The following is a 25105-nucleotide window of genomic DNA, read 5'->3' as shown; positions in this document are numbered from 1 at the left end:
GCCAAGCTGGATAATTAGTTTGTGTGGATGCTGTGTGAGGTACCCCACCCCACCCAAATAACAGACAATACACCAAATGCAATTAAATGATTTACAGTTTATAGATATTACTGGAACTATATAATTAAAAGAGAATAAAATATAAAAGGAAAATAAAAGGCGCCACACTTATCAAAGTTCAATCTCTTCGTGCACAAAACCGTTGGAGCTCAAGGACCTTCTTCTTCACCCTACGACCCCTCGGACCACCTCGACCGGCCGCCTGGGACCAACAACGGTGGTCGACCAGACGCTCCACACGAGTCCGTCTCCGTCTCCTCGCTGAAAGTCCCGCTCGGGGTCCGACCCCCATTAGTGGACTCACAGCACCTCGTCCATCCTCTGTCTCGCTCTCCCGCCTTCTGCCCCAAAACCCCGCGCATACAGTATCTTCAAATACACCAAAACCATAACAACTGTCCCAATTGGTTAATAGTACTCTCTTATCAGACTCTAAAGCAAAAACAAACTGTTAGCGCAAACTTTCTTAGTGTTTAACACAACAAAGCCGCATTCCCCAGATTAACATAACAAAGATGCCATTTTAATTAGCCTCCGCAGTAACATAAAAATGGAAACCCCCTTAGACTAGTAAAAATCATTTCTATCTCTGCTTGCCCTTCTACAACTACTTCATTGAACATTCGATAAAAAGAGGCATCGGTCCACTTGTTTTCACTTAATTACAGAACTGCACACAATACTCACAAGTGTAGTCTCATGAACAATTTATACAGTTATAACACGAGATTCCAGCTCCTGTACTTAGCACTGCACAATGAAGCCTTAGATCTCACACCATCAGATTTAGAAATAGCTATTACCCTACAACGATGATGCTTCTAAACCAATGTGGATGACTTAAATTCACTACAACTCTGAACTGATTTTACAAGCTACAGGCTCACTTTCAAAGACTCTTTTAGACTCATATTTCAGTATTTTTTTATTTGCATGGTTTTCCTTCTTTTGCACTTTGTTTTTTTTGTCAGTTTTTGACTGTTTATGTATAGTTTTTCATTGTTCCTATTGTATTTCTTTCACTTCCTGTGAATGCCTACAAGAAAATAAATCTCAATGCAGTATTTGGTAGCATATATGTATTTTAAATATAAATACATTTTGAACAATGAGCTTCTAAGTGTTTTTCACTACCCAGCATACCATGTGTCTTGAATTTTAAGGGAATTCTGTATCTATCTCTAGGGTCCTACCATTTACAGTGTAAATTCCATCCTGGTCTAATTGATCAAAATGCAATACTTCGCATTTGTCGGAGTTAAATTCCACTTGCCATGCCTTGGCCAAATTTCCTCAGTTTATCTAGATCTTACTATAATCTTAGACCACCTTCTTCCCCATCCGCTAAACCACCAATTTTATTGTCATCTGCAAACATACTAATCATGTTGACATTATTGTAATTCAAATGGTTAATATTAATGACAAACAACAGTGGACTGATCCCTATAGCGCACCACTAGTCACAAACCTCCAATCTGAAATAACAACTCTCCATGACCATCATATTTCTCCTTCGACCAAGTCAATTTAACTCACCTTGGCTCCCGTATGATCTAATGTTCTGAATTAGACTACCATGGGAGACGTTGTCAAAAGCTTGGTTGAAGTCAATATTTCTGGTGTTACTTATCAGTTGAATAGCACAACGGTGTACCAGATCCCTGATTCCTGCCTGGAGTATTGCAACCATTCCAGTCCTAGCATTAACATGTGTATTTTTGCATGGATTGGAAACATTTAGAATGAGGCAGAGCATCAGTGTGCAAGAAATCACTTTTGGAATCCATGGATTGCTTTAAAATTTGCTATTCTTTATCAGAATATGTCCAGGTAATAATTCTGTTCCTTTACTATATCAACAGCTTCCACAAACAAGGCATTGTTTATATTGACACCATTTTCGAAGGATATTACCTTTAAAATAGTCTTCTGACTTCCCTGTGGGCTCTGTCTGTCCCTTCCTTTTAACTATACTAATGCCTTTAAGATTTAATTAGATTCATTGTTGTATAACAATGTTCTTCATCCTCATATTTAAATTAGGCCAGGTAATATTGAAGCTCATTTGGAGGACATGTCCATGAAGTTCTATGTGAATTGTCCTTTGACAGCAAGGAGAGAGGTAAAAGTGCCCACAGCAGTCCTATAATTAATTAGGCATCAGTGAGTTATCATATTTTATAAACCAGCCTCTTTGACATGTAGTCATTCAAAAGGTATGACATACAGGCAGCCAAAAGCATTAAAGAATTTGCAGCATTGTGATGAACAAATGAAAAGAAGTCCTGTCAAGTATTCTTCCAAGATTGCTAAATCATTGTGTTCTAAGTGCAGTAAATAAGGTTTATTTCAACCTTGTGTTGCTGGTGGATCTTGCTGGAAAAATTAGAGCCAAGGAACAAAGCTGCAACCTCATGGTTCCAGTGGCCTGGGTTCAATTGAGCTCTATGTGTAGTTGACACAGCCTTCCTGAGATTTCATGGGGCTTTGGCCTTCTCCCAATAATATGGTATTGATAGGTTGATTTGTAGCTGTTAAACATCCCAAATTGTAAGTGTTTTGCAGGAGGATTGGGGGTCGTGGGGGGGGGGGGGAGGGGGGAGGGTGGTTGCCCTTTGATAGACTGGATTGGTGTGAGAGAGAGGATTGCAAAAAAATAAGCTCACATCAACTCAATTGACTAAGTAGTCTTCCATGACAAAAAGAAACAGTCAAAAATAACATGAAAGCTAATAAATGTGAAATATGAATGCTAGATAGCTGTAAATGTAAACACACTGGATTAAGTTGGATCTAAATAGGTTGTTACCTCAGGTTATTATATAGTGGACCATGCTGGAGCATTCATATATCCAGCTGCAGACAATTATCTAATCATAACAGGTGTGATTCCTTCAGAAGTTGATTGATCTCTCAGCATTCATCTGTGAGCCTCTGCAGGATCCAAGTAATCCCAGTGATAGATAGTAATCTTAAAGGAGGTGAGTTCTCTAGAGGAAAATGTATGGTATTCATAGCACAAAACATGGCAAGGCACTGGTTTTTTTTTTTGTCTTTATATTATAATTTAGTGTGAAACATATTTGAACATTGATTTATAATATAACATTTCTTTAAAAGTGTCTGGAATCTACAGGCCTTAGACAATACTCCATTTTGTACTGTTTGCTTGTGTAGCTAAATTGCAAAGTGATGCTTTGTTAAGGAATATTGCTTTAAATTTGTTTAGAATCTCTTTAGCTGCATTTTTGAAATTACTTTGAATTAATTCCAATTAGAGATATATCAGGATAATTGAACAGATCTCCCCAGTCTAATTCAGGAGCACTGAGTGTTGTTTTTGCCAGAAATGTTACTTGCACAGAGATGTGCGTTTAAATAGTGCCAGCTTCTTGTTTAAACATTCTAGACAAATTTCATTTCAATTGTGGATGCAGGATTTGTAAATAAATATTTGAGTGCATCCTATTATTTTACACTATTTTCTCGTAAGGTAGTCATGCAGAGTAATAGACACTAGACAATAAGTGCAGGAGTAGGCCATTCGGCCCTTCGAGCCAGCACCACCATTCACTGTGATCATGGCTGATCATCCACTATCAGTATCCAGTTCCTGCCCTATCCCCATAACCTATGATTCCACTATCTTTAAGAGCTCCATCCATCTCTTTTTTGAAAGCATCCAGAGACTTGGCCTCCACAGCCTTCTGGGGCAGAGCATTCCATATATCCACCACTCTCTGGGTGAAAAAGTTTTTCCTCAACTCCATTCTAAATGGCCTACCCCTAATTCTTAAATTGTGGCCTCTGGTTCTGGACTCACCCATCAGCGGGAACATGCTTCCTGCCTGCAGCGTGTCCAATCCCTTAGTAATCTTATATGCTTCAATAAGATCTCCTCTCAGCCTTCTGAATTCCAGTGTATACAAACCCAGTTGCTCCAATCTTTCGACATATGACAGTCCCGTCATCCCAGGAATTAACCTTGTGAACTGCACTCCCTCAATAGCAAGATTGTCCTTCCTCAAATTTGGAGACCAAAACTGCACAGAGTACTCCAGGTGTGGTCTCACCAGGGCCCTGTACAGCTGCAGAAGGACCTCTTTGCTCTTATACTCAATCCCCCTTGTTATGAAGGCCAGCATGCCATTAGCTTTTTTCACTGCCTGCTATACTTGCTTTCAGTGACTGATGCACAAGAACACCTAGATCTCGTTGTGCTTCCCCTTTTCCTAACTTGACTCCATTTAGATAATAATCTGCCTTCCCATTCTTACCACCAAAGTGGAAAACCTCACACTTATCCACATTAAACTGCATCTGCCGTGCATCTGCCCACTCACCCAGCCTGTCCAAGTCACCCTGCATTCTCATAACATCCTCCTCACATTTCACACTGCCTCCCAGCTTTGTGTCATCAGTAAATTTGCTAATGTTACTTTCAATTCCCTCATCTAAATCATTAATATATATTGTAAACAGCTGCAGTCCCAGCACTGAACCCTGTGGTACCCCACTGGTCACCGTCTGCCATTCCGAAAGGGACCCATTAATTGCTACTATTTGTTTTCTGTCAGCCAGCCAATTTTCAATCCATGTTAGTACTCTGCCCCCAATACCATGTGCCCTAATTTTTCCCACTAATCTCCTATGTGGGACTTTATCAAAGGCTTTCTGAAAGTCCAGGTACACTACATCCACTGACTCTCCCTTGTCCATTTTCATAGTTACATCCTCAAAAAATTCCAGAAGATTAGTCAAGCACGATTTCCCCTTTGTAAATCCATGCTGACTCAGACTAATCCTGTTACTGCTATCCAGATGTGTCGTAATTTCATCTTTTATAATTGACTCCAGCATCTTTCCCACCACCGACGTCAGGCTAACCGGTCTATAATTCCCTGTTTTCTCTCTTCCTCCCTTCTTGAAGAGAGGGACAACATTAGCCACCCTCCAATCCACAGGAACTGATCCTGAAACTATAGAACATTGTAATACACTGAAACCAATAAAGCAACTTTCTGAAATGCTGTTGTAGCTGCAACAGGATGTGACTTTTAAAAAAAACTAAATAAAAAATATATATTTTAAAAAAATAAATAGTCCTAGGATTCCCAGTCGTTGTCGTTTTTGGGTTGATTGGGTGTGATACCAGAGGGATCAAGCAATGGATCTTACTTTTTAGTTAAATAACACAATTATTTGCTTGGCCAGAATTACAACTACATCCAAAACATTGCTTTCAGCATCACAACCTTTTGCTTTGAATGAATGTACAGGAGTTTACAGTGATCATGTGAAACACAGAAAAATATTGAGATAATGAAAATTCATAGTGTAGCACTTGGGAGAAATTTGGCTTATTGATATACTTACAGTACATACTTAATTCAAGTGGATGATGAACAAATGCTAAGTATGAGTTCTTTAACACAGTGGTTTAAGATAAAAAGGTGGTCAGTGACTCAGGAAAGATTGAATGGCATGATATGTGGCCATTTATCATCAGCTTGCATCAAAATGAAATGTTCATTAAAGCCAAAGTTCTGTCCCACTGTTAACGTAGTTTCTATGTGTAAAATATTAAAAGCGTTCTTCAACAAGTATGCAAGCAAAGTTATCTTTTATATAAATAAGACAACTATATTTTCAAGAGCTGTTAGTTTGCTTAAAAATATTGTTTTCTTGACGGTAGCTTAGGAAACATATCTTTAAACTGGGACTTAGTGTAGCAATCCATCCCTGATATGTGGTACCCACATTCCTGCTTCCTTTTAAGGCCGTGTCAGTAATACAATCTGAAAGATCATGAAGGACATTAAGCTGCAGTAATATTTTACAGCAGGAGAGTAACAACTTGTCTAATTTGACCTATTTTACCCATTTTCAATTACTACAGAATAAATTTGCAGAAAATGAATTGCTGTACCCCATTATGAGTTTAGTCTATCCTCATACCACTTTAATAGTTTTTGAATATTGAGAACTTTCTATTGCATCACTTTGAGCTACATTGAACAGCAAATAATAAAAGTAAATGAAAACTTATAAACAATTTATCTGAAGTTTTAAGATTATTCTACTTTATAGAAAATGTGAGCAATTTTGTAAATATTAATAAACAGAAACAAAATATTATAAGTAATATTTTAGTTTAACTTTCTGGAATATATGTCCAAGTAAATAAAGCTAAAAAAAAATATGCGTTTCACTTTGATGTTGCACATTGTGCACTGTCTGCAGAAGAATAATGAATTTTGTATAGTTGATGCCAAGCTTTTTCCCTGGGATATTGGAAGTAACTGCCTAGAAATAAACAAAATGATTAATATTTCTTTGAAACTCAATTTCACGGCTGGCAATTGCTACAGGCGGATGTATATGTTTTCATTTATTTATGATGTCAGTGTTGATATTGTTGCCTATCACTATTTTGTTTTGAGAAAATAATTAGTAGCTTCCTCTTTTAATCCTGTTGCCTGTGTGATGGAAGTATTCCCACAGAAAAGCTATGCATGTATTTCCAAGATTTAGCCCTATTGAAGTTTAAAGAATGGTAGGAGTCTTGTTGATGTGTGACTTTGAAGAGAGTTTGAAAATTGCAGTATTCTCACATGATTGTTTCCCTTGTCCTTCCAGCTAGTCATGGCTTTAGTTTGGGAGGCAATACTGTAAAGGCTGGACAGCTTCCCAAACTGCATCTTGTAGGAGATAATTTGTTCCAATTGACTATATGCAAGATTTTTGTGACAGCAATCTAATTTATCCAATTTCCTTACTCCTTCCTCTTCAGTCTGTATTTTTGTCCCTTGAAATATGTTATTTATTCTTCAAAATATGTTCATTATCTTACAGATAGCAAACATAACTGTCTTGAATAATTGCCAAATATACAAAATGACAGAGTGAAATTCATCCTTGGATAAGTGCTAAATATGCAGTATAGAAGTATGTGAAGCATCAGGAAAGGCTACTTAGCCCATGACATCTATGCTGACCTTAATAATCAATTTATCCCTCAGTTCTTTGCTAGTTCATGCCCCTGTCAAATGCCTCCTTAACAATGCTATCATACTAGCTTCCATTATTTCCCCTGACAGCCTGTTCCAGACACCTATCACACTGTTTTTTTAAAAAAAACTTGCCATTAAATCTTCTTTAAACTCCCCCACCCCTCCAAATAAAGATGATGACTAACGATAAAATCTGTGCCTCTCACAATATTATGCACTTTCCTTAGGTTAGCTTTCAGCCTATGACACTTCACAGAAATGGTTCCAAATTTGTCCAACTTCTCACAATTAATATCTTATAATCTAGGTAACATCCTAATGAGCCTTTTCTGTACTGTCTTGACTCCATATCCTGTGATGTGGCGACCAGAATCGCACAAAATGCTTCAATGTGGCTGAACAAAAGGTTAATAAATCTGCGACGTGACTTTCCAGCTTTTTCACTCAACACCTTGACTGATGCCACATGGCTTCTTTATGACTCTATCCTCTGTGTTGCCACCTTTAGGGAGCTATGGACTTGCATCGAAGGATCCTACTGCACATCAGTGCTCCTAAATTTTCTGCCATGTACAATGTATTTTGCATTTGACCTCCCAAAGTACAACCCCTCACAAACTCCATCAGCCATAATTTTGCCTATATTTCTAATTGTCCTATATCCAGCTGAATCCTTTGACAACTTTCCTCACTATTCACAGCTTCACCTATTTTTGTGTTGTCTTCAAACTTGCTAAACAATCAACCTACACTTTTGTCCAAATCATGTCTCACAAATAAGAGAACCCGGTACAGGTCCTTGCAGAGCACCACTGGTCACAGACCTCTAGTCAGAATAACATCCTCTGCCACGACTCTCTGTTTTCTAAAGCCAGCTTCCACAATTTGCTTCAAATTACCTCAGTGTAATTGAATTGTTGAAGACTAATATATGCACAGATGCTACTATGCCATGTTTCTGGTCAAGAGTAATTTTGTTTTATATTTGTTTTTAAGGAAATATGCTTTAAAAATAAATTTGTTCCTGTGTCTGTGCCCCACCTAGTCTGCAAGACATTAATGGATCCTAATCTAATAGAGGATTAACTTTTTTTTGATGTTGTAGTTAGCCACCTGTTTATTTGGTCAACTCTAAACATTACCTCATGAGTTTCAAATGGGATGTTAGCAATTAACGATGAGAGGCCACAGATTGTGTTTATTGTGTGCAGTGAACCAAATAATAGTTCATAATGCACTTACATCTGTAACAAAGTCATTGACTTCTTTTCCAATGGTTCAGACAAGAAGAATATAAAGTAACAATATTTTCCTACTGACTTTACTGTCCTAACAAACTTCTCTGCTTATTCAAAAGGAGTTGTGATAAGATAATTTCAAGTTTCTTAGTTTCACAATTAAAATGAGAAACTCACAAAAATTGTATGTCCTGTTATGGCAAGCCAAAAGTCTGATAAGCGTTGATTGGAAATTGTAGAACTAGTTTCTTGTAATAACAACTTGTGCCTAGTCTACCTTCTAGTATTGTCAGTAATGTTAAAGGAAATGTTTTGCCATCAAGGCAGGAGGGATCAAACTAAATGATCTGAATAATCATTTTTCATTGGGATGGAGCCACAATGTAATGAAGTTCATAATTTTAGCATCACTGGTAATGTGTGCAGAGATTAAATAGTTATTCTAATGATAAAACAATATTACTCCCATGATAGTTCGGTGGTGTATATGCTTTGGACAAAGTATTGACTGCCAAGTAAAGCAGGCGTGAAATGGTCTGATGAGTAAGACAGCATCAGTGCCTTTTCCATGACATATTTTTCTCTTGAATGTATTTGAGGTTGGTGGCTGAAATGCAAAATTAAAGGAGGTGTATCTAGCAAGCTGTGAGGGGTAAAGCTAAATAGATAATTTAAATGGAAGGTAAAAATTATGTCAATTAACTGATATCGGAATCACATAGAAAGACATGGGGAAATATAATCCATATTGCAAGATAATAGGATGTTTGGCCCAATTAGTTTGTATTGGTATTGAGCCCCTGGGCAGAATGAACTAAATCTAACTAGCATCAGAGAGATATGTTTGCAAGGTAACCTTGGCTCAGTACTTGGTGTTTCAGGGTGATGGATAAAGGGTGGTGTGCTGACAATGATGTCAAAATAAATGATCTTGACTCCGAAGATCAGTTTGCATGGCATAAAGCAATTTCACAAAACAAATCCCTGGATGGAGCAAACAATAGATTTTATTGATCTGTGGTAGATTATTGCTTGAAAATACTTTGTAACAGAAGTAATGTAATAGGCATGAAGAACTTGATGTAGACTGGGCAAATCTAGTTGGTAAGTGTTATTTTGAGGATCAATTGATGGAGAATATTTAGAACAGTTTATTGTGATGGAATCAGGACAAGTTGTGTGGCTTTTTGTCATTGGATTAATTAGTAGTACAGTAATATATCCTCTGGAATACAGGGAATCATTATATTCAATTTGGTTTGAGAGTAACAGACTTAATCTAAAGATAATAAAAGTGAATTGGCGAAGATAGACCAGGAGATTAGTGGAAATCCTATGTTGGTAGATAGGCAATAGCAACTATTGGGGAAAAAGACTCTCAATACACAATGAATGTCCTTTCCATTGGAAAAACAAAGACACCATGAGAAAAATAACGCATCCATGGAATCATTGGAGGAAAACAAAAGGATTAGAATGGTATTAGATGGAAAGAAAGAGCTTAGACTCTTCAGAATAGTATTAGACCTGAGAATCGACTGTATATTAGAAACAACAATGACTCTCATGACTGGAAAAGGAGGAGACAATAACAAAACTAGAACATTATATAGAACATGAAGAACAAATTTAAGAAATTCTACAAATATGTAGAAAGAACCAATTGGCATATTTGGAAGTTGGACATAGACAATAGAAGGGAAAAGGTAGATATTAAATAAGTATTTTGTATCTGCCATCTAGAAGTCATGAAATGTAAAATAGAAAACAAAGGACCTAATTCAGATTTAGGAACTGAAAAGAGGTAAATTAATGAAAGACCATAAGACATAATTGAATAATTAGGCCACTCGGCCCATCTGTGTGCAGTTTTGGTCCACCTGGAGTACTGTGTGCAGTTTTGGTCCCCTAATCTGAGGAAAGACATCCTTGCCATAGAGGGAGTACAAAGAAGGTTCACCAGATTGATTCCTGGGATGGCAGGACTTTCATATGATGAAAGACTGGATCGACTAGGCTTATACTTGCTGGAATTTATAAGATTGAGGGGGGATCTGATTGAAACGTATAAAATCCTAAAGGGATTGGACAGGCTAGATGCAGGAAGATTGTTCCCGATGTTGGGGAAGTCCAGAACGAGGGGTCACAGTTTGAGGATAAAGGGGAAGCCTTTTAGGACCAAGATTAGGAAAAACTTCTTCACACAGAGAGTGGTGAATCTGTGGAATTCTCTGCCACAGGAAACAGTTGAGGCCAGTTCATTGGCTATAGTTAAGAGGGAGTTAGATATGGCCCTTGTGGCTAAAGGGATCAGCGGGTATGGAGGGAAGGCTGGTACAGGGTTCTGAGTTGGATGATCAGCCATGATCGTACTGAATGGCGGTACAGGCTCGAAGGGCTGAATGGCCTACTCCTGCACCTATTTTCTATGTTTCTATCTACTCTTCTCTGCCATTTCATAATGACCAATAGAATAATGAACAGAAAATTCCACAAAGTGTAGTAGATACAGCCAGTCCATCAGGGGTAAGTCCCTCCCTACCGTTGAGCACACCTACATGGAGCACTGTTTCAGGAAAGCGACGTTCATCATCAGGAAATCCTGCCTCCCAGATCATTGTCTCTTCTTGGTTCTGCCATCAGCAAAGCATGAGCTTCAGGACTCATACTGCTAGTTTCAAGAACAGTTATTACTCCTCAACATCAGACTCTGAACCAAAGGGGATAACTTCACTCAACTTTTCTCATCAGTGGAATGTTCCTACAACCTATGAACTCAACTTTAAGGAGCTATATCTCATGCTCTCGATATTTATTGCTTATTTTTTAAATTTCTTCTTGTATTTGCAGTTTGTTGTCTTTTGCACACTGATTAACCAGACAGTTGGCACAGCATTTCCCTGTTTCTGTTGTGGTTACTATTCTATTATGGACTTATTGAGTATGCCCACAAGAAAATGAATCAGTTGTCTATAATGACATGTATGTAATTTGATAATAAAGTAACTTGAACTTTTTGATTTATTATTCCTCTCAAACTCATTGTCCTGCTTTCTCCACATTACCATTAACACCCTGACTAGCCAAGAAACCATCAACCTTCACTTTAAATATACTCAATGACGTAGCTTCCACAGCAATCTGTAGTAATGAATTCTACGGATTCACAGCCCTGGAGTGTAGTTCATCTGGTCGAGATGACTTGTGTATTACCAGACCTTCTTACTAATCGCAACTATACTCACTTCTGCCCACCTTCCCCCGACATACTCAAATTTATGGCATACTGCTCATTTGTTTTCTAGTCTGTATCTAAAAATGTTTTCTATAATTTGCCGGCTTAAATTCATATTTCATCTTTTCTCTCCTTGAGGATCTTTTTAGTTGTCTTTTGGTTTTTAAAAGCTTCACAATCCTCTAATTTCCCCCGAGTATTTACTATATTACATGCCCTCTTTTCCATGTATACTGCCTTTGACTTCCCTGTAAACCATCATCCTCTCTTTAGAATACTACTAGTTGTTTGTGATGCATCCATCCTGCACCTTCCATATTGGCTCCAGAAACTCCAGGCATTGCTGTTCTGCCATCAACTCTGCTAATGTCCCCTAACAATCAACTTTGTCCAAGTCCTCTCTTGTGCCTCTGTAATACTAATACATTTGACTTTAGCTTCTCCCCCTCAAAGCTACAGGGTGAATTCATCATATTATGATCGCTGCTTCCTAAGGATTCCTTTACCCTAAGCTCTAATCAAATCTGGTTCGTTACACAACCACCATCTAGAAATGTCTTTCTGCCAGTGGACTCAACCACAAGTTGCTCTAAAAAGCTGTCTTGTCGGCATTCTAGAAATTCCCTCCCTTGATCCTGCATCAACCAGATTTTCCCAATCTGCCTGTATATTGAAATCCCCCCATGACTAATTTAATATTGCCCCTATTAAATATATTTTCTATTTCCTGATAGAAATTTATATCCCTCATCCTGGCTTCAGTTCTGAGACCTGTATATAACTTCCAATGGGGTATTTTTAACCTTGCAGCTTCTTAATTCCACACACAAGGGTTCTAGATTTTCTGATCATATGCCACTTCTTTCGAAGAATGAGATTTCAGTTTGTTACCAACTGTGCCACCCAACCTCTTTTGCCTACCTATCTGTACTTTTGAGTCAAGAGGTATCCTTGTATGTTAATCACCCTACTATGATCATTTTTTTCCAGCTTGAGTCAGTGATGCACACAATGTCATACATGCCAATCTCGTAACTGCGCTGTAAGATCATCTATACTGCATGGATTCAAATATAGCACTTTCAGTCCTGTATTCATCACCCTTTTCAATTTTTACCCCCATGTTGCACTTCGTCTCATCCCACTGACTGCAATTTTGCCCCATCATCTGCCTGTCCTTCCCCACAGTCTCACTGCACACTGCATCAACTTGTATACCATTCTCTGTCCTATCACTCTAGTTCCCATCCCCTCTCCGAGGGCTAACAAATCTCAGGGACCTATTAGCCTGCATTGGTTCGGTGAAGGGTGACTACAGAAATGGTGGTTGTAGCCTCCTTCTCCGATATTTCACTAAGTTCAACTATGACCTTTTTGAATACTGCAGTATGTCCAGGGAGCCATGTACCACAATTTCTGTTTCTTTATTTCCATGAACAGTCATTTTAGTTTCATACACCTCTCTTGTTTCCCTATCTAGTTAATATCTGATCTTTAAAAAAAATTCTTCCACTAAACTTTACACAAAATCTAAATAGATTTAAATCCAGCTGCCATGAGGCTGTGCTCAGATTACAGTCACCCCTTACCTCAGAACAGAGCAGAAAATGGCCCTTCAGCTCGTCTTCTCCAAGCTGCATGATTTGTCTACCTGCCAGCATTTGCCTTGTATTCCTCTAAAGTAGGGGTTCCCAACCTTCTTTATGCTGTGGACCCCTATCATTAAACTTCTTATCCATATACTTGTCCTTTTTTTTGAAGTTGTAATTGCACCTACCTCTTCAGCTTCCATTGGCACCAACCTCTGTGTGAAAATGTTGCTCCTCGGGTCCCGTTTAACACATTCTTCTGTCACCTTCATAAATACTCAAATATTTTTGAGACTGATGAAATTAATCATACAATATCTAATATGAACAATAATAAATCTATGTGTGAACTCTAAGAATTTAAAAATCTCTAAAAGTACTATCACTTGTAACTGTTCACTGTTTCTGATGGATTTGAACTGCCTGTCAAAAGAGAATAGCATTAGATGTAGTTGAGTGGATTTCCACACAAGTTTTAAAATACGACTATTGCTTTTCACACTGGAAAGCTGAACTCTTTGTGTCAAAATGTAGACATTAATATCAAGCAAGCAGGTGTCAACTTTCATATTGATGCATGCATAGAAAACCTGAACCTGTTGGTATTTGTGCAGGGACCTATTGGCATTTCCTCTTAAAACCTGGACCATCATATTCAATGAAATCCAGTTCTGGAAGGGTATTTATAATCACCAGCATGATTATTTTGATATAGAGTGGGATTCAGTTAATTGGGATACATCAGGGCCGATATATTTTGGCCCAATTAAGTTGCTGCCCCAATTAGTCAAAGTTTTATGGAAAAAGTTTAAAAAAGGTATTTTAAAAAGGACAAAGTACTGTTTAACTGAGTAACAAATTATGTATTTAAATGAAATACAGAACAAATTAGAAGACTACCAATATCTTTACAGTACTGAACAAACTATTTGTTCCTAATATTTATTGATGGAGGAATTAATTTGGTGTGCGTATTGTGTTCTTTTGATTATAAATGAAGTCTGGGGGGCTTGGCAGATGAGATCCACAGTAAGATCCAATAGCCAGGAAGGTGGTTCTGCAACTCTCCAGGGAGAGTGAAGGGCACAATGAGGCACAGAAGTAGTCATGGTCATCTACTGCAACCAAAGAAGACCCCAGTTGTGACGACAACTCGTACAGCTGGATCCAATCTTCTGAGATGGAGAGAGTGGACCTGTCCCAGTGTAGTGTTTTTTTTTAACTTTTAAAAATTCTCCCACACTGGTTTTCCTGTCAGATACAATGGACAACCACCAACAAATGATTCAACACAGCCACCTAATATAGATAATGGACTGCCCTCATACAATGTTTTCAATAATTTCATCCTCCAAATCTTTATTTTCATTGTAACATTGGAGATGTTTGTAGATATCTTCAAATTCTTCATAGTTACTTACTTGTTGAAGTAGTGAAATTGCTTCATTTTCAGACCTGACACAAAACAGTTCTGAATTGTCATAATGCTCATTTCTTATCAACTATCAGTGACCAAGATTTCTGTTTTTTTTAAACACAGCACATTAACTGATGCTATTTTTAAAAATCTATGTATTGTGTTCTGTCTAACAGCCACACGAGCACACGACTGATGCTAGTTAGAAACTATTTGGCAGCAGTCTCCTGTCCCAATTAAGTGGCATAATGTCCCAAACTGTAAATGAAGGGAACCCCAGCTATTTTCTCAAATAGTTCTTGTTCTTTAGGTGTTGCCACAAATAAGCAGCTGTCGTGAATACTATGGCCCAGTTAACTGGAATCCACTGTATATTGTACAATGGCTTCCAGATGCACTATTAACAGCATTTGAGGTAGCAATAGATACATAAAAAGATACTTTATTTTGGCTGTTCAACTATTAATGAAGGCAAGTTTTATTTACATTGAATAGTACAATTCTCTTGAGGATTTACAATCAAATATTTATTGAAGGAAATCTAAGGTCTTTTTCTGTGAATCTTGTTTCCATAAGGTGGACAAGGGATTTTCTGAAGAGAATACATTAAGAAAGAAAGCTGTAGATAAGGTGTTGAAGAGTCTTTGAATAAATGATATACACTTTGCTTGAGCTCTTATGTCAGTTTTGATGGCAGATGATTCATGTTTCAAAGGACCAAAATTAATGCTGGACTGAGATTTTGGTGCCTACTGATCAATCATCACGATGTATTTGATTGTTGATCTTCAGTTCAGAGTACTTTTAGAATTGAGTGGCTATTTCTGATTTATTGCCGCCTTTAATTGACTCAATCATTATAATTTTGAATTGTTGGCTGTACTTTTTATCTACTGATTGTATGAACATTGATTTAAAATTTCTGGGAGAGATCTCGGTTACCCCATTATTATCTGCACCTGAAGCAAGTTTCATGCACTTCTGAAATTTTTTTTTCACTTCAGCATATAGACTGGTATATTACAAGTGTTACACACACACACACACACACACACAAAGTGCTGGAGGAACACAGCAGTTTAGATAGTATGAATGGAAAAGAATAAACAGTTGATGTTTCAGGCCAAGATCCCTCATCAGGACTGAAGAGGAAGGAGGGCGGAAGGAGTGAAAGGAATACAATCGAGAAGGTGATGGGTAAAGCCAGGTACGAGAGAGGGGGATGAAGTAAGAAGCTGGGAGGTGGCAGGTGGAAAAGGTAAAGAGCTAGAGAAGAAGTAATCTGATAGGAGAGGAGAGTGGACCCTGGGTGAACGAGGAGGAGGAGGGGCACCGGGGGAGATGATAGGGAGGTGATGAGGACAGATAAGGGGGAGGGGGTAGGCAGAGTGGGGAATTGAAGAAGAGGGAACATTCAATTTCAGTTAATTTCCTCACTTCCCCTTCTAATTGGGCAATCCTGTTTGATGAGGGATATTGAAGCTCTGTCTAGACACATCAGGTGTAGGTAGATAGGATCAAGCTAATCACTTAATAAGAATAAGGGTTGTAAGAGTATGCTGAAGAAACAGGGCAAGAGAGACAAAATTAGATTTTAGATATCTCTGGAAGTTAATATAAAATGAGAACTATAAAGGATTTGATAAGGTTCACTATTATTTAAAAACAGCAACATCAAGTGTAATAAGTTTCCAATAATGATTTGAACTGAAGCCTACTTTCCATTATGTTTGTCTATTGTATTTGTCAGATCTATTTACATTTATTCCTCTAGTTGCAGATTAATTTTCCTTTCTCATATGTGACTTGTTTTTGACTTCTAAATCCTTTAGTTTTAACAAACGTATTACCCAATGCTCCACTTTTCCTGATCTTTCCTATATCCTATGATTTCAGAATACCTTCCTCTTGTATACTCACTCTCCATTTACCTGTATTCCTATCCAAGTTTTATCCTTTCCCACTCAAAAGACAGTCATTCTGCCGGTCAGGCTAATTGTTGTTCAGTAAACCTATTGTGAGCATTTCAAAGTAAATTTATTATCATAGTACATCACCATATATTATCTTGAGATGGATTTTCTTGCAGGCATTTCCTAGAAAATAAAGAAATATAATAGAATTTCTGAAAAACTATACATAATGACTGACAAACAATCAATGTGTAAACGAAGACAAATCATTCAAATAACTAAAGTAAGTAAATAATGCTGAGGCATGAGTTGTAGAAAGTGAGCCTATATGTTAGGGAGTCAGTTCAGCATTGATCTGAGTGAAGTTATCCATGCTGGTTCAAGAGCCTGGTGGTTGCTGGGTGATAACTGTTCTTGAACCTGGTGGTGTGGGAACTAAGGCTGCTGTACCTCTTGCCCAATGGGCGAGATGATGGAGGTCTTTGGATGCTGCCTTCTTGAGGCAGCACTCCTTGTAAATACGCTCAATGATGGGGTGAGCTTTGCCTGTGATGGACCGGGCTGTATCCACCACATTTTGTAGACTTCCATTCCTGAGCATTAGTGTTCCCATACCAGGCAGTGAATCAACCAATCAGTGTACTCTCTGCAGTGCATCTGTCAAAGTTTGTCCAAATTTTGGAGATCATGCTGAATCTATGCAAACTTTTAAGAAAGTAAAAGCACTGTCTCGCCTTCTGATAGCCCTCAAGCTGGTCCCTGCACAGATTCTCTGATATGGTAATGTGAAGTAATTTAAAGTTATTGACCCTCTCCACCTCTGATCCCCTAATATGGACTGGTTCATGGACCTCCAGCTTCTTCCTCCCATAGTCAATAATCAGATCTTTGGGTTTTCTTATGTTGAGTGTGAGGTTTTTGGTGGCCCCATTCAACCAGATTTTCAATCTTCATCCTCTATGCAGATTCATCACCCCATTTGGTTCGGCCAACAAAACTGGCATTATCAGCAAACTTAAATATGGCATTGAAGTTGGACTCAGCCACACAATCGTATTTATAAGCAAGTAGAGCAATAAACGAAGCACAACCCTATGGTGCAACTGTGCTGATGGTGATTGTGGAGGAGATGTTGTCGCCAATTCAAACTGACTGTGATCTTCAAGTGAGGAAACTGAAGATCCAGTTGCATGGAGAGGTATCGGGGCCTAATTCTTGGAGCCTTGTGTTTAGATTTAAGAGGGTGATAGTGTTGAATGCCAAGTTGTAATCAATGAAGAGCATCCTGATGCATGCATCTTCATTGTCCAGGTGTCCCAGAGCTAAGTGGCCATTGTGATTGTTGATGAATTGGAGAAAATCCAAATCACTCTTCAGACGGGAGTTGATATGCCTCATGAGAAGTACTTCATCACAGTGGATATAAGTGCTGCTGGACAACAGACATTGAGGAAGTTTAACATGTACTTCTTTGGCATAGGATGCTTGAAGCCTGCTTCAGGTACATGACTTCAGACTGTCAAAGCCAGAGGCTGAAGATATCAGTAAACGTTCCAGCCGGTTTATTAGCACAGGCCTTCCATACTCCGCCAGGCACACCACCTGGGCCTGATGCTTTCCTCGGGTTCACCCTCAAGAAAGATGTTCCAATATCAGTCTTGGAGACTAAATTCCCAATCATCAGGGGCTGTGAGGTTTTGTGAAGTTCCCTCTATGTTAAAGTGAGCATAGGTCCTTAAGCTCTTCTGGGAGTGAAATCTTGTTACGTATGTTACTTAGTTAATGCTTTGTAGGAGGTATTTAGAAAACTTTCTGTAGTTAAATATATTAAGGTGAGTGGGAAACCGTAACTTCCATGTTTTGCATCTGCAGTTCTTCCCACTGCCAGGTTTCCATCTTTTACCTAAATCTTCCCATTTGTTATGAATTGTGTTGAATATAGATCTGTGAGAATTCATGACAGCTTCTGTGCTTTGCTCTACACATTTCATGTTTTCCATTCCTTGCTGTTCTTTTACAAATTAATGAAAATGCAATAGTTTAGCCTGGCAACCAATAATTCAGACAGGAATCTCTTAATTGAAACTTGTGTAAAGTGACATTACAAAACCAAAAATGCTGTGTTGAATTAAACTGCATTGAATTTCAGTAACACGTTTAGTCTAAACACTCCCAAAGACAAATCTCCTCGAAAATCCCTGCACTCTCCAAGTGCTCAACTAATAAGCAGATAAGAATTAGTTGCCAAATATATTTACAAGTTTGAGTGATATAGAGGAGCTGAAAACATTGCAGTGCAGATATTAAAATAGATGAGTCCCAAACCAGGCCTTGAAAGAAATGTAAGAGTAATCTGATGTGCTGGAGGCTCGTGAGGTTATACACAACTGAGGTTTAATGTGTTGGAGCATCATACAACATGATTATTTGACAGCTTTTTCTGTGCCATTCCAGTATGTCTTTGTAGATGCACTGGCAGTGATTTCACACAACTCAGACCTTCTGATGATTGGTGAGCTCCCCAGCTCAGCCATTATACGCCACGGTTTCTTCCAACGTGCTCCCTCAGTGTATTCTTCTGAAGAGAGTCTGTTCTGATCTGATGAGTGAATAGCGTTTTATATTTTAAAAATAAACTTAATTAATCATAACTAACCAAATAAGTAAATGAAAGCCTTTTCTAAATAAATATTCTATATATTTAGATATCCTTTGTACTTAAAAGAAAACTTTGATTATTTTGAGTGACAAAAATCTTCTGGAGGAATTAAATGAGTCAAATAATATCTGTGGGAGAAGTGTTGTCATTGTGGGTCAAAACATCAAACATTTTTTTTCCCCATAACTGCTGCTGAATTCACTGAGTCCCTCCAGCAGATTGTTTGTTGCTCCAGTTTCCAACATTTGCAGTCTCTTGTATCTTGTGTTCTGTCACAAGCTTGATGGCAGTCTAGCTGATGCAGCCTTCCCAGTGTTTCTAAAGCACTCCTGGTGCTGGTATCTGAAGAGATGCCTGTGCGACGTCAGGATGTTTTAATCTGTTTTCATGAAATGGTAGAGTATTTCCATATCTTTAGCATGTAAAATGAAAGTGAAAGGCCAGGATTAAAGTTTAGTGTGTAGACAGAGCAAATGAAGGATGTGGCTGGTGAAAGATCATTATGCAGAGTCAATAGAACATACATACAACATAGAACAGTACAGCACAGTACAGGCCCTTCAGCCCACAATGTTGTGCCAACCCTTAAACCTTGCCTCCCATATAAAACCCCACCTTAAATTCCTCCATATACTTGTCTAGTAGTCTCTTAAATTTCACTAGTATGTTTATATAGGGTAATAGGGCATTAGAAGAGTGGAAAAGGAAGTATTGTATGGAATCTCTTTCACCTATGCAATGCTATTGTTGAGATCATAACTTGTTTCTGCTCATCACAACTGTACTTGTATAGACTGTATAGTCATCAAGGATCTCACCATTAAAGGAGTGGACATCATCATCGGATTTCGATGGACAACCGAAGACTTGGCTTAGGAGTCTTGATGAATGTTCTTCCTTTCATATTAATTTTGTATTGTATGCCCTAGCTTTTATTTGATTTGGAAACATATTTAAGTGAACAAGCTTTTTTAAGATGAGTATAATATAATTATATCGTTTGATGTGTCACATTTTAATCCTTTGAAAATGGATTAAAATGAATACTTGTTAATTTACAGAAGATCCTTGCTTGTCAAATGCAAAAGAAACTTTTACTTGTAGAGCACTAGCCTCAACAATGTGGATTACTGCAAGGACCTTTGGGAACTCAAAGGCAAAGTGCTGATGACCCTTTGCTCTGAATTACCACTCAGCTCTTACAACCTTGGTGTGAATAGCAGAATCAGAATCATTTCAGAAATATTGTCATTACAATTGCCCACGCCCAAGCAAATTTGGATGTACAAATGCAAGATCCAGCTCTCCATTCCTTTCAGAGTTATTCTTCAAAGAGAAAAACAACAATGAGTGAGAACCCCACTCTAGGTTAATTATGTCCACAATAAAGTTCATGTATTTAAGCTTAAAATGAGCAAACAGAATTCTTATTTTTTTTAAATGCTGGATATGTTTTTGCAAAGCTAATGAAAATTCTTCTCTCTGTTTTTATTTTGGTCAAAAAATGAATTTAAAAGGAAGCAATATAATAACATAGCCAGCCACATCAAAACAGTTCTGATAAGCTTGGAAACTGGTTAAAAATCAAATATATTATTGCATTTTATGTCAAAATAATAAAATATGACATGGGAATTGCTTCAGATAAGATTGAGAAATAGTGGTTAATAACTTGAGAACTTTTTAAGCATTTAGCTTTATTTTATTGAGATATTATCTGCAGAAAAATTGACATAAGTATGTTAAAATTAAATATTAACTTGAATATAAAAGGGAAATGTTTGAGCTATGAATATTAAGTACTCAGCTCTTAAACATAAAGCTTTATGGTGCAGAGACAGCATATTTGGCTCGTTTTGTCCATGTTAACAATTTTACTCCCCTTTCAACTACTGTCACTTATCTACTTTCTCCTTTCAGTGTAAAATATATCTCAGGTTCATTTATATTTCTTTCCTTTAAGAGACACAATCCTGTTTCTCTCAACCACTTCCTGTGCTTTTAAAAAAAATTTTCTCATTTCTTCACTCATAGTAACACCATTAAGTTAAAGATAACTTACTGATTTTCTGATCGGGGAATAAGACTTTCTGTTCACGCAAGTAAAGTGCTTCATAATTTTAAAAACTTGTATTAAAATGGAAGTAAGTCACCAGTGTTGAGTACTTAAAAATCCATATTACTCTTTCAATTCCTTTTTCATTCAAAAATGTTTTTTTCTGAATGTGATATTGTTATAAGCTATTTAACAACTCAGCAACGATTAACTAGTCAAGATTTTCTTTATTTATAAGGAGTTATCTCTAGCAACATCTACAGGACTGGTAAGTCTTTCTAACATTTATTCGCCTTGTGTTTGTAATTTCTTTGCTATGGTTTTTATCTATGACAAGTAAATTGCTTTTGTTTATTTGTATCTTGCACTCAAGACTTGTCAATCATACTGTCATTGTCTGCATTTAGAACTGATAGTAGCTTTTGATTTATTTACAAGTGCGTTTTTCAGAACCCCTGTTTTCATGAGAGAATTTGCTTTCTGAGACAAAGTAAATAAATTGTTTGTAAATTATCTTGAAATTGATTTGAGCCATTTTGATTTGAATTTTTAATGATATTGACTTTATTTAGTAATGATTGTGTATGATGCGGCAAAAGCTTTGACTTTAAAAAAAAGTTGATTTATTGCAGTGTATTGCTTTTAACATCCAATTATGTGAAGATGTTACCAGATATCCCACCCTGCAAAAATTCATTTCAGGGAGGTAGCACCCGCCCCTCGCAACCCCATATCCCTCCCCCCCCGGCCGCCCGTCGACCTCCAAGTGTGTATGTAATACTTTTTTTAGTGATTTTTGTCTAATCTGTAAACCAAGTTGGGTATATGCTGCAAAGGTGACATAAAATATGTACTTATATTATATTATCATGTATATTCTATTACAACTTTAAGCAAGTCTACAGGGAGTTTGGCCTCATCACGTAGGACATCAATAGCGTAGCTCCTTAACAGCCAGCCAGCTAGTTTAAATAACGTTAGCTATGCTGTAATGACACCTGTTAAACTCACCTCAACATGTCTTTTACATTTTAACCCACCATGGACAATAGAAAAGTCACTGTTGCAAACAGTGCAGCGAGCAGCACTGTCATTATTTTCAAGGTTGACTGTAAAGCCCGCCCACAGAGAAAACTGATAGGGCTACTCAGCAGGGGTCCGCAATTGTTTTCGCACCGCAGACCGGTTTAATATTGACAATATTCTTGCGGACCGGCAGAACGGGGGGGAGCAGGGTGTTAATCACGACCGGAATATAGGTGATAAGTCAATAGCATCATAACATTTTAAGTAACGTTTGGATATTAAACACACAGCGCATATTTTCCCCGTATGAACTTATAAAATCATTGCAATACACCAATATCACCGAATCAGTGCGAGCCCTGGGCAAGTTTTCCTGCAACAAGACGGTGCCATCGAGGGGTGATGGGAGACAGCGATACTCGAAGGGGGTTCCTTATGTCCAGTCTATTCCACAATTTAGTTTTCGTTGCATTCATTGCAGAAAACTCCGCGTCACAGAGATATGATTTTAGAAATGGAAGCAATGTTTTCAGTGCTTTCGTGGCTATCTCAGGATATTTAGCCTTGACTTTGATCCACAATGCCGGCAGAGATGTTATGTCAAACATACTTTTCAGTCCACCGTCATTTACAAGCTCGGGGAGTTGATCTCCTTCCCGCGCTGACGTGGATGACGCGCGGGTAATGACCTCGTGTGCGTTCAAGTTCAACAGTGCGTGACAGGGAATGAGGAAAGGTGCAAATAACTCATATCGTGTCATATCGCCAAATCATATTGTTTTCTCACGGCCCGGTGGTTGGGACCACTCTTAGCACGAAGAAAGACCAATCAGGATGCTCGCTCTCCCTCTTCCCCTCAAAAAAAAATCTATTTCCGGGATATTGTATATAATTTCCGGGTGTCAGGGAGCCACTATCGATATGCGGGAGACTCCCGGATCTTCCGGGAGAGGTGGGATGTCTGTGTTCACAGTAGAGTTTTGCAGACTTATATTGAACTGCTGAATGGCGTGCAGAACAATTGCTGTAGGTTGAGTACCCCATATCCAAATGAAATCGGAATCCTTTTGAGCACTGACGTGACAACACAAATGGAAGATCCCACAAGATGCTGGGAAGTTCTCAAGCGTTGCGCAGGGCTCTGCTCACCACAGGCAGTTCAGAGAAGTAACCTTGCCTATGTAATGAACAGCGGTTAATGAGAAACAGGAAAACACAGCATAAAGTGAAAAATGAAGATCTTGATCGTGTATTGAACGGTGCCTTTGTTGGCGTCGGAGTAAACATATGCTGCGTAATGGTATACTGTCACGAAACAAGCAAAGATCTATCATGACAAACTGAAAATTGAAGGCACCTGTGAATATTCTGCAGGCTGGTTACAGAAATTTAAGAAAAGGCAGAGCATTAAATTGTAAAAGTGTCTACTAATCATGAAAATCTAGCACCAGAACAAGTCTATAATACTGTTTACATTTATACCTTTCATTAAAAAAGGAAAGTACCAATGCAGTATATTGTAACCTTTCAATCAAAACACAACATCAGAGTTGGAGACTGAAGGCCAGCATCATAATTGGAGAATGAAAGACTGCAGTTGTTAGTTTTTCAACAGCTGATTCCGGTTTTCGCTCGATGCTGCTGTACTGCTTTTGTTACCTTGCACACATTATATTTTCATGATATTAATAGTATGTAATATTTTTACTGTTAAGTACATGTGTGTGATGAACAATTGTAAGACAAAACTCATATATTCAAAAATCCAAAAAAAAAGATCAAAACACTTCCGGCCCCATGCATTTTGGATAAGGGGTACTTAATGTGCATTAAATTCCAGATTCTGTATCATAATGAATAGTTAACTTTGCTTTGGACAACAGATTTTAGAAAAGCAGAAAAAAACATAAATAATTGAGTTATTCTTGCAAAGAACAGTTATTAATCAAATATACAATATGTTAAGAACTGAGTTATGGACTTTATTGCGCAAATAGCACCACAGCTGATATTTTTGTGTTTTGTTTCAATTGCTTCTGGGGGAGCGGGGGAAATGTTTGCCTGCTCTGTATAATTATGAAATCTAAGTAGGAATAAATTTGTTTAAGGGTCGTGATGGTGCAGGGGTTAACAAATCAGGAATGGGTGTCTCCTTCCTTGTGGTTTCAAGTAGTTATGTATGTTTCCTCCAAGACCAGAATTTAATGCCTGAATTTGCCCTTGGGTCTAATTATAATAGAGAAATATGACACCTATGAGATGGTCAGGACACTTTCAGGGTTTTAAATATCACCAGGCTCATTAAAAGGATTGCACTGGGAGAATTAGAAGGTTTGGCTTTGCACAGAAAGAAACAAAACCACAATGTGAAAAATTTCTGATAAAGGCTGTTCCTTGCAAAATTAACATAGACATATTTATTTATGCTGTGTGAACAAGCATGTCTGTAAGGCCAGCAAAATCTGACCATGGAAGTGATGACTGGGTGCGTCAAAACTAGATGAAGAAAAATGGAAAACAAGCTTATGTGTAAAGAAAGTTGTCACAGAAATAGAGAAAATAAATTTAACTCTGTGATTTATGTTATATTGGGCATATAGGTATAGCAGCAATGAAGGTCCTCCATCTCTGGCAGTGTTCAGGGCTTCTTTCACTGTGTCAGTATCTTCCTCTCTGTCTTCACTACTGTTAGTCATGCAATTGTGGGATTGAGTTAAAGAGCCGAGAGGTAATAGTAATAGTCGTACTTCATTGATCCCAGGGAAAATTGGTTTTTGTTACAGTTGCACCATAAATAATAGTAATAAATCATAAATAGTTAAATAGTAATATGTAAATTATGCCATGAAATAATTCCAGGACCAGCCTATTGGCCCAGGGTGTCTGACCCTCCAAG

General features: G+C 37.9%; 1 protein-coding gene across 1 annotated transcript in view; it reads left to right on the top strand.

Annotated features, from left to right (window-relative positions):
• Positions 1–25105, top strand: part of nrxn1a (neurexin 1a) — a 1764001-nt gene that overhangs the window by 369779 nt on the left and 1369117 nt on the right. The window contains exon 8 of the mRNA XM_072265192.1: positions 21422–21451. Within this exon, the coding sequence (XP_072121293.1) occupies positions 21422–21451 (30 nt within the window). The remainder of the gene's footprint in view (positions 1–21421; positions 21452–25105) is intronic.

The sequence above is a fragment of the Mobula birostris genome, chromosome 8 (genome assembly GCF_030028105.1).
Source record: "Mobula birostris isolate sMobBir1 chromosome 8, sMobBir1.hap1, whole genome shotgun sequence".
NCBI classification, from domain to species: domain Eukaryota; kingdom Metazoa; phylum Chordata; class Chondrichthyes; order Myliobatiformes; family Myliobatidae; genus Mobula; species Mobula birostris.
This window is presented reverse-complemented; position numbering and strand designations above follow the sequence as displayed.